This window comes from Phocoena phocoena, chromosome 2 (genome assembly GCF_963924675.1).
Source record: "Phocoena phocoena chromosome 2, mPhoPho1.1, whole genome shotgun sequence".
NCBI classification, from domain to species: domain Eukaryota; kingdom Metazoa; phylum Chordata; class Mammalia; order Artiodactyla; family Phocoenidae; genus Phocoena; species Phocoena phocoena.
Window position 1 is genome coordinate 42,188,831 of NC_089220.1, and position 10,240 is coordinate 42,199,070.

At 48.0% G+C, this 10,240-nt stretch overlaps 1 protein-coding gene across 2 annotated transcripts; it reads right to left on the bottom strand.

Moving 5' to 3' along the window:
* Nucleotides 1-1,085: 1,085 nt before the first annotated feature.
* DACT1 (dishevelled binding antagonist of beta catenin 1) lies at nucleotides 1,086-9,916 on the bottom strand. Of its 2 annotated transcripts, none has more exons than XM_065872691.1 (4): nucleotides 9,572-9,916; nucleotides 7,236-7,368; nucleotides 5,996-6,151; nucleotides 1,086-2,875 (listed from the first exon to the last, which is right to left on the bottom strand). In XM_065872691.1, exons 1-4 carry the CDS (start codon nucleotides 9,914-9,916, stop codon nucleotides 1,086-1,088), a joined length of 2,424 nt encoding a protein of 807 aa, XP_065728763.1. The 2 variants fall into 2 exon arrangements, with proteins under 2 accessions (XP_065728763.1, XP_065728762.1); XM_065872690.1 differs by having other exon boundaries at nucleotides 1,086-2,986.
* Nucleotides 9,917-10,240: the final 324 nt, after the last annotated feature.

Genomic DNA, 10,240 nt, shown 5'->3' on the forward strand with positions numbered 1-10,240 from the left:
TACTGTTTATATCATACAGTCATTTAACATCAACAGGAATATCAAAACAAATACTACTCATGCACAAAACATGCATATACTGGTATAAAAAAAGGAATTTTACACAATACTGTTTACCAAAAAAAAAATTTTTTTTTTTTTAAAAGCCCTTCCAAACAGGGTCAGGGGTCCAATCTGGACTGGATTGCACTAATACGTTTGGGCTAATGCTTAGGTGGTACAGTGCTCCGTGAGCAGTTCTGAGCTTGGAGTCGTACCCAAGGGTTATTTCACTAGGAGTGAATTTCTCTGTACCCGATGACCAAAACGTTATCCCAAAGGCAAGTCTCCAAGGGAGGAATGGTTGGATCTGCTGCAAATTAGGGAGGAGGAGAAAGGCATCAATGTTGGGTAAATGGCCCTAGAAGGGGTTACTGTAACCAGGGCCTAGGCACCAAGTGTGGCAAAGGTTTTAGTGAATCCTTTTAAGGTATTACCAGCCTCCCTATCCAGGTCACCTCTCTGGATGTAGGGTCTGGTCTTCAAGTTCTGGGTCCAGTAAACCAAAGAGTTCTGAGGACAATACAGAATGGGGATACATCCGAGAAAAGAAGAGTATATAAAAAACTACAGAAAACCATGACTGCCCCTTGTATCTACCTCACACAATTGTATGTGATACCCCCAACAGGAAAACCCTCATGGAGACGCTGCCCTAAAGAACCAAAGCAGCAAATGTATGTCCTAAATTCCATCCACCTGACCTCCAGATCAAAAGGTCTCATCCCATTAACACTTGAACATCAAAACCTGTGCCTTCACAGATGCTCACAAAATGTCAAATAAAAACCATCTGATACCACAAAAGTCACTATCACCACCATTAGAAACTCAAAATTCACTTCTAACCAGCAAAGACATTCTTTACCTTCCACTAAAGGCACTAGGCACTAGTGTCCATACTTGACGAAGATGAGACATAATTCACCTCGGTTTTATCTAAACCAAAGAAAAGCATTCCATGGGATTATTACGCACAAAACAGTAAGACGCCGCCGTTTCTTCGGGAACTAGAAAAACCCCACTTTCTACACCAAGGACGTTACTCAAACGGTCGTCATCAGTTTCAAAGAGCCAGACCGAAAGCGCAGGATTTTCTTCTTGAGGTTGTGTGAAGCCTTAATTTTGACGAAGGTTTTGGTGGGGTTGTGGCGAAGGTCCGGGGCCGGGACCGGCTGCAGAGGGAGGGTCTGGACAAACTGGGACCAAATCAAGCCTCCGCTCTCCTCGGAGTCGCTAGTGCTGGTGCTGTCGCCCACGAACTCGCCCTCGCTCACACTGGACTCGCTGTCGCCGAAGCAGTTCGTGGTGTAGTTGCTGCGCTCGTCCTCGCTGGTGTCCAGCACGGTGGAGTGGAACAGGGACTCGCACTCGGCCGAGTACTCGGAGTCGCTGGCCGCGTAGGCGTAGGGGCTGGCGTAGGGCAGCGGCCCGGCCGCAAACAGCCCCGTGGGCTCCCGGCGGCCCCGCCGCGCGCGCCGCAGCGCCTCCTCGTATGACACCTCGGCGGCCGACCTCCACCGCCGCGAGTCGGTGCGCTTGTGCTTGGGCTTGGCCACCACCGCCTCCCGGCCGTGGCCGTGGCCGTGCCCGCGGCTCCCCGCCCGGTGGCCCGCCCCCAGCGGCCGGCTGGGTGGTCCCACATCGGACTGGCCGCCCCCGCCCCGCCGCCCCTTGGCCGGGGCTCTCCGGAGTTTCTTATTTGTATCCGCATCGTCGGGGAACCGACACTTCTTGCCGGCCGCCCGGCCTTTCTCCCTCACGGCGGGCAGCGCGCTCTCCGGCCCGTGGACGGCCGGGGCCCGGGGCTTCAGGGCAGAGCCCCTCGGGGTGGCCACGGGCCGTGTACCCCGGGGCGGCCTGACGCTGGGCGGCTGCGCCAGGACCGGCGGCGCCTTCCCCAGAGGCCCTTCCTCCAGGCTCTGAGAAGAAGAGCCCTCGCTTCTGAAATCCAGGGCAGGCCGCTCTTCCACTGGGAAAGCGGGAGACAGCAGAGCCGAAGCGGCGGGAGGGGGCGCCGCCGTAGGGAGAGCCGGCGGGCTGTTTTTCTGTGGCACCTTTTTCAGTGGCTGGACCACCTTGTTCTCTTGCAGCGAGGCGGGGACCTTCCCAGGGCTCTCTTTTGGGGAGGCAGGTGGGATCTGCCCGCTTTCCTTAGGAGACTCCCCTACCCCAGCAGGGGGACACCTAGCAAGTTCCTGGGAGGCTGGCTTGGCATTTTTGGTCAGATGCTTACCTGGAAGTTCAGTGGCAGTGCCTGGGGAGATGCCCTCGGGCGCGGGCAACCTCTTGCTTTCCAGTGGTTCTGGCTTTGATTCTTTTGACCACTGTTTCAGTGGGGACAACGTCCCATTGTCCAAAGAGGGGACCCCGCCAGAGGGCAAAGGCAGCTGTTTAGAATTCTTAAGGTTCCCACCGTTGCCCTGTGAGACGGCCGCAGTCACTCTGACACAAACGCTCCCATTCCTCAGAAGCCCCTTGGTGGGGTCAGCGTTCACACTGGTTCTCGGCTTGTTGGTCCTTACTGGGTGCGTTTTTTTCTGGACCAGGCTCAGAATGTAACCATCCATTTTCTTACTCGATGAAGGATGGGGAGCAGACCACAAACTGCTTGGAGAGGGTAAGGAAGTGTCCGTCTTGACGGCATCCAGCTCAGATCCGACACAAATGTCGTTGGCATGGCTACCGAGCCTCTCGTCTTCCCTCAGGGGATTGCCGGTCAGGCAAAGGAGGAACATTGGGCTCTGCACGGCCACAGCATGAAGCGGACTGGGGTAGCGATACACATCATTCCCGTTTTTAGACACCAGATCACACTGGTACTTGGGATTCACATCTGCAATGACACCAAGGGAATTAGACTGTGATGTGGAGGGGGAACGGCCAACTGCCCCTGAGGCCTGGTCTTCACAGTGGCCTTCTTTATATTCCAACCATTCTATGAGATCTGAAAAACATTTTAAAGGTACACTCTGAAGAAATGAATTGGTCAGCACCATCTTGCCTCTGGCCAGTTTCTACGAAGACAAATTCATGGGTAGAGGGAGAATGCCGAAGAATCAACAAATACTCCACAAGCTATTCTACTATTTCACATACAGTTCACACTACTGGGTGACGGAAAAAAATAATTAACAAAGGAATTTTTAACAAGCTATAACTCTGAAGGAAAAATACAGTCATTAAAAATGCTTTCAGGGCTTCTCTGGTGGCGCAGTGGTTGAGAGTCCGCCTGCCGATGCAGGGGACGCAGGTTCGTGCCCCAGTCCGGGAAGATCCCACATGCCGTGGAGCGGCTGGGTCCGTGAGCCATGGCCGCTGAGCCTGCGCGTCCGGAGCCTGTGCTCCGCAACGGGAGAGGCCACAACAGTGAGAGGCCCACGTACCGCAAAAAAAAAAAAAAATTCTTTCAAACTATTGAATAATATGGGGAAAACACCTTAAAGTGGAGTGAAAATCATCATAACAGACTATTGATTATAGTTTTATTAAGACTGGATATATTCAAAGAAAAAAGCCTGAAATGAAGCACACCAAGATGCTAATAGGGCACTAGCATCTCAATGTGGTGGGAAAGCAAGTAATGTTTACTTTCTTCTTTATTTTCTATTTTCTAAATTTTCAGTAAATATGTACTGCATTATTACTGGAAAAATAAATGTTTTTTGAGTCGTTCTTTCTCTAGGCCACTCTCCCTTCTGTGTTCTATTCCTGGTTTCCCTTTAAAATACTTCAGATAAACTATACTCTCTATGGGCTTCCTCCTCATTTTTAATTTTTTTTTTTTTAGACCTAATTCTTAATCACATGTGTTCTAGTATAACTGTCAATTGAAAGGTCAGGGTAACCAAATTTCAATAGAGACTAATTAAATTTAAATAATAATCACCCTATGTTTTCAATAGTGACACTAAAAAATAAAGTACAATATTTCAGGAGGGAATTCTTGATGATGTTTTAAAAGACTGAGTAGTAGTATTAATGAATAAATTTCCCACATCTCAAAAATGTAGATGCCAAAATACAATGACATCAAGCTTTCTTGCTTAATTAAATGATTTTGCTCTCGTCTTGGCATACATTATAAATATCAAATCCCCTGAATGACCTTTAGTTAGAGAAAATCAAAGTTTTTGTCACTATTTAATTTGTTGTCCATTATAATTATATTTATTCACTCAAATATTGAAAACGCACTACATGCTAGGTTCTATGTTAATTGTTAATTTAAGGGAAAGCTCCACGAATTCCAATGATAATTAGCAGTTGGGGGAGGGGGGCAGGGAAGGGGGGAATACAGTCTAGACCCTGATATGATCCATTTGTAAACAAAAGATTATTGTAAAATAAAAGTGCCATGTCCCCAATCCCACCTCCACTGCCAATAAATAACTTGTTGTAAGAAGGGGAAACCTCTCTAGCTAATATCCTTGCCCATCCCTCCTCACTACTCCAAGGCCTATCCTTGTCTTACTTTAAGCCACATTTACCTACACGACATCTTTCATCTCTTTTTCCTCCATAAAGTTAAGGAAACAGACAGGCATCCCAGCCGGCAAGGGCCAGCCCAACTGTCTCAATTATGTGAAGATGTGGCATTTGGGATAGCAGGAGTCTGTCTTTAAGGAAAACCTATACCAAAGTACCTTTAATAGGTTTATAAAATTTCCCTCTGAAACCAGATCTGCAGAGTAAAAGGGAGCAATTACCAATGAACTTGAGGCCCAGATACTCTAGATAACACAGATTTGTGCTTCACCAATCGTTTGCTGCTAACAACACACACGGTACAAAGACATCAGCCAATTAGCAGCCTCAGTTGTTTAGTGTTATGTTTGCATTGCCTGGACCTCAGAAATTCAACCTTTTACCCAAGTGGACAACACATACAAACCAAGGGTGCAGTGACTTGTGCCAAGACCCACAGCTCCTCTAACTTCCATATTTTCTCTGATCTTCTGAGGAATCGTACTAAAGCAGAACTAAGGAAGGTGTCCCGAGTTTCAGCAACAACTCTGCCATTCAGCAAATGAGAAGCCTCTGACAAAGGCATATGAAACCAAATTCCTCCTCTGTTCATTGAGAAGGTTGAACACAACAATTTCTGGATTCCCTTGGTGTGGTGGAAAAACATGGACCTGGCAGATAGTCCTGAGCTTGAACCCTGCCTCTGTCACTTACTCTCTATATAACCTTAAGCAACTCACCTAAGCTAACCTCAGCAGGCCTCATTTTTCTGATACATAAAATGGAGCTAACAACACTTGCACCCTGAAGAACTGTCGGGAGGATTCAAAACAGATAAACGTATGCAGAGCACACAGCAGTGTGTGACACATGGTGGAAATGCAGAAACTCTTCCTGTATCAACAATGGCATGATTCTCTCTAGAGGTCACTGCAAGAATAGCCCAAAATGGGCAACATGGTCTAGGGGATCTCACCCTATCCACCTGCTAAAAGAAGAGAGCTGCCATCATGCAAGGCATTCTGGAGAACACGGAGGGGCCACTGCTACCAGAAGTGCCAAGCAGCTCTTAGCCAGGCTGACAGATATATTTATCTTATTTTATATATATATATGTATATATATATATTTAATGTAAGCTTTAGCTTTAAATGATTAACAGAAGAAGAAAACAGATCCAAAGTAATTTTGAAAAGAAAATGCAAACAACTGAACAGCAAAAGCTCAAAAACAGAGCTCAAGAACTATAATATTGGGACAGGATTTCTAAAAATAAGTCATCTTGCTATCATCAGAATATAAAGCCAGGTGATACCCAAAGAGGACTGGAATAGTGGTGATCTTGATTCTAGATGCAGCTATGGCAGTAAATGCAGAAAGCTGATGAAATTCTCTGAGCCTTTGTTTTTCATCAGTAGAAGCTAGACAACCTTTAAAGACCTTTGACCCCTTCCAATTAAAAATGTCTATCAATTGTAAAGAGTCTTACCTGCAGATTTGGGGCAACCATCTGAGATAGTCAAGGTTGCCTCCAAGGGGCTGCAAAAACAGGTGCTGGAATGACAAGTGGATAAACACTCACTAAAGACGGAGTTCGAGGAATTGGAAAGGGATCCCGAAGCCCCATCACTCAGTTCATAAAACCCTACAAACAAAAAACACCATTTGGGATTAAGATCATATCAAGCAATAACACACATTTGTGCCTAAAAGGAAAAGGGGTAATCATGTAGAAAAGGTAGGAAAGGGAGAATATGAGAGGGAGGGGCACCAATTTTGGTTCACGAGATTTAGTGTCCTGACTTTATGGTTTCATTTCCAGCAATCTTTGGAAAAAGGCAAAAAGCCCATAACTATGGGTATATTTCAAAGCTGAGAGCACCCTCACTCTCAAACTGACCTTACTCCGAGACCCCACCTTTAAAGATGTGCAAGGAAAGAGACTTAGATCTGTCAAACTTCAACTTTTTCATGAACATTTCAGAAAGAATAGCTTGAAGAGAAAAACAAATCTATTTAAGTAGCCAAATGGTTTAAGAGAAAAAAAGAACACACTTTTGAAGTGGTCTCAGGAAGTTGAAGTGTGACTAATTTTCTAGCCCAGTTCTGACTTTCTCAAGTTTCAAAGGAGGAGCACTCTTCCAGAAATCTGAATAGAAGCTTTTATTTTTAAACTCAGGAGACTTCAGTCAGATCAATCTCATTATTAAAAATTTTGTTGTCTAACAAACTTATCTATGAAACAGAAACAGCCTCACAGACATAGAGAACAGACTTGTGGTTGCCAAGGGGGAGGGGAGTGGGGGAGGCATGGATTGGGAATTTGGGATTAGCAAATGCTAACTATTATATAGAGAATGGATAAACAATAAGGTCCTACTGTATAGCACAGGGAACTATATTCAATATCCTGCGATAAACCATAATGGAAAAGAATATGAAAAAGAATGTATATACACATATAACTGAATCACTTTGCTGTACAGTAGAAATTAACACAACATTGTAAATCAACTATACTTCAACAAAACAAATTTTTAAAAAATTCTGTTTTCTGATTTTGTTTCCCTCATGCAACTGAATGGCAGACTTCTCTTGTTTTGTTTTGTTTTATTCTCTCTGCACTGGAAACAAACTCCACCGCCATTTGCAGGCCTGGGAACGCTAAGCACAGGGGGCCAAGGCAGAACTCATGACCGCAGAATTCCTCCTTGTGCTGCCACACTCACCTGAGCTGGGGCGGCTGTCTGTCTCCAGGTGTTCCTCAGATGTCTTTTCCACATCCAGTCTCAGGTCACTTATCTGCTTGTCGAGTTCCTGCAACTGGTTCAACAAACCAGCATCTCTTCTCCTCAAACAATTCTGATTAGGAAGAAAGGGAGAAAGGAAAAACAAACACATTTTGGTGACAAAGAACCAGAAAGTCTGGCTCTAAGTATTCAAATTACCATCTGAAGAGTTCCCTAAGTCTTCCAAAACCAAAATTTTTACTGGATGACCTGAAATAAAGAAAAACTTCAAGAATATGTCCTACGTTGAATTCCACTTTCTCACATTTTGTGGTGATATAGTTTCTTCGTAAAAACAAGACTTGCTTTTAGTTTCAACTAATATATATATATATATATATATATATATATAAACTTACTTTTTATAGGTAGTATGAGAAAAACCCACTGAGATTTTTCAAAAAACCTCTGTGTACAGCCAGTTTTTTACAGAACAGTACTTCACTGTAGACTCTTTAATTTGTCAGAGTATAACAGATTTCCTACAATACACTATAATCTTACTTAGGTGAGATTTTCTGGCCAAATGTCCTGCAGAGTTTTGTTTTCTATTAGTTGCTTTGTGGGGTTTAATCAGTCTTAGGGCCTTTGAAAGTGAGAAACTAATACCAATAGCCAGTGCCAAGTATAATGTGAGCTGGCAGAATCCAAAACCCTCAAGGGAAGGTCCATCAAGATTTGAACTCAGCTCGGGTTTCCAAAGGTGACAGACCGTAGTGCTAACTCACACCGCCACCTAGTGCTTCCTATTGCTGGGGAAGCAAAAAAACAAAACTCAAAAGGCATCTGGTTCAAATCACAAATGCCAAGTCTACAAATGAAAACAGTACCACAAACACTGAGTGGACGGGAATTCTCCTGACATGCTGCCTTGCTCCCCTCCAGGGGTCAACAGGAATGCGCCACTCACAGTTGTGAGATTCATGAAGACAAGAAGGTGCTATTGTATAAGACAATGCACACAATGTCAATGACAGGCATAACCAGCAAGAATTGGCTCAAATCAGTGTCTGCTACCAAAAAACACAGCAAAATGCCAAAATAGAGGTATTGCACAAACCACCATATACATATTGTACATCCTTACAAAACAGATGCATATGAATCTACCCCTCCTGTCTGTTATTTGACTTAAAAAGCTTGGAGACATAACATGCTTGTTTGTTAGAATGAGTTCAGAAAAAATGAACCAAACAAGTCGAAGCACTTTGATGCTCAAAAAAAGAGACAAATTATCTGAAAAGAGATAATACAAGAAAACACTTGACAAATAACCACACAGCATCACTGTTGGTAATCGTAGGAGGGACATTATCTAGCATGCGTCTAGTTTCAGATAGTATCACATGGTCAGATAAGGATTTTTTTTTTTTCTCCTGTTTTCAAAACTACATTTTTGAGGTCACCGAAACAAAGCTGCCGCCATTACTCTGAGGCTGGGTCAAAAGCTGTTCATCAATACATTAAGCGCCGAAGTTCTTTTTCTTCCCCATTAATGAAGACGGCAGAGAATGTCTGAGACGCTGACACAAATCCAATGATAAGTGCTCCCGGAGAGCAGGTTTTTCTCTTCGCCCACCTCCACCTCAAGTCACAGCGAGCAGTACATATAAAATATGAGGGGAGGGGGCACTTTCTCCAGCCAAATTTCCATCACTTGCATCGGTTTTAGCCGCCTTATACAAAAGGGCTTCTATCTTAAATTAAGCAGCAGCCCCGGCAAAAGCTGGCAGGCTGGGGAAAGCCTTGGGAGGGGCAGGTTCCCCGCGGCCGCTTCCGTGTAATCGTAAAATTCGGCATTGGACAGTCAACCGCGCCACAAGCCCCCTCCTCGGCTTTTGTCCCCTCTCGGCGGGAGACCATGAAGCCAAGAAGCTCCCCAAAGAAATGCTATTTTAAATGAGGCTTTGCAAACCTTCGGGGAGAGGGCACGCTTTCGTCTAACTAGAGAGTTTGAAGGTAACAACCAGGAGACTCCAAGAATTCCAAAGGCAGAGCCGGAGGGGAGAGCAGCCACCCCCGCCCGGCCGTCCGCGCGGGGTTGCCAGCCCCTTACCTGACACAAAGCGGGCACACGCCGGGATCGCGTGGGCGTCGGCAGCCCACGCGCCGCGGGCGCCCTCGGGAACCCGGGTCAGGGGGGCACCGGGCGGGGGTCCCGGGAAGCCAAAGGATTTTCCCCAGTCAGAGGCACCCCAGCGCCCACCGCAGGCCACCTGCCCGACCCCCGGCCCTTCTGCAGGGACAGCCGTGCCCCACCTCCGGGCACGACCTACCAATTGCTTCCGCAGCAGCAAGATGTTCTCCTCCAAGAACTTCTCCTCCAGGCGGCTGCGCTGCGCCGCCTCCCCCGGCAGCTCCCCGGCGCGGGCTGCAGCTGGCCCCGCGCCCCCAGAGATGCGCAGGGCGCCCCGGACCAGCAGCTCCTGGCGCTGGCGCAGGTACTCCAGCTCCGCCAGCCCGGCCAGCGTGGCCTCCTGCCGCTCGCGGGTGCGCTGCCGCTCCGTGTCCGCCTCGCCCTTCTCCCGCCAGCGCCCCTCGGGCTCCGCCGTGCGCTGCTCGCCCCGGACCGGCGCCGGCGGCTCCAGCTCCCTCGCCGTCCCGGCTGGACTCGGTTTCATGGCCCCCAACCCTACAGCGCGCACCCGTCCCCGCAGCCGGGCCGCCCGGGCGGAGGAGCGGGCGCTAGGGCTGCGGCCGCGGACTCATGCCTCCCGGCGGCCGGGGCGCGGCGGCAGGGGCGGAGACCCGGAGCGCTCGGAACCCGCGCGCGGCCGCTGCCTGCGGCCGTCCGGGACCGGGCGGCGCCGTCCGCTGTCGCCACGCGTCCCTCGCCGCGGCCCCGCAGCTGATAACGCCCTGCCCGGCGCTACGTCACGCGCGGCGGCCCGGCGAACCCCCGCCCGGCGCCCGCCTCCCCGCGCCGGCCCCTCGGTTGCGAGGCC

What these genes read in the sequence shown, in the direction of transcription:
- DACT1 (XM_065872690.1), bottom strand. Translation starts at nt 9,916, where the DNA reads ATGAAACCGAGTCCAGCCGGGACGGCGAGGGAGCTGGAGCCGCCGGCG. An exon ending in TGCTGCTGCGGAAGCAATTG is followed by an intron (nt 7,369 to 9,571) that starts GTAGGTCGTGCC and finishes CTTCCTAATCAG; the next exon opens with AATTGTTTGAGGAGAAGAGA. An exon ending in TGGTTGCCCCAAATCTGCAG is followed by an intron (nt 2,987 to 5,995) that starts GTAAGACTCTTT and finishes AATGTTTTTCAG; the next exon opens with ATCTCATAGAATGGTTGGAA.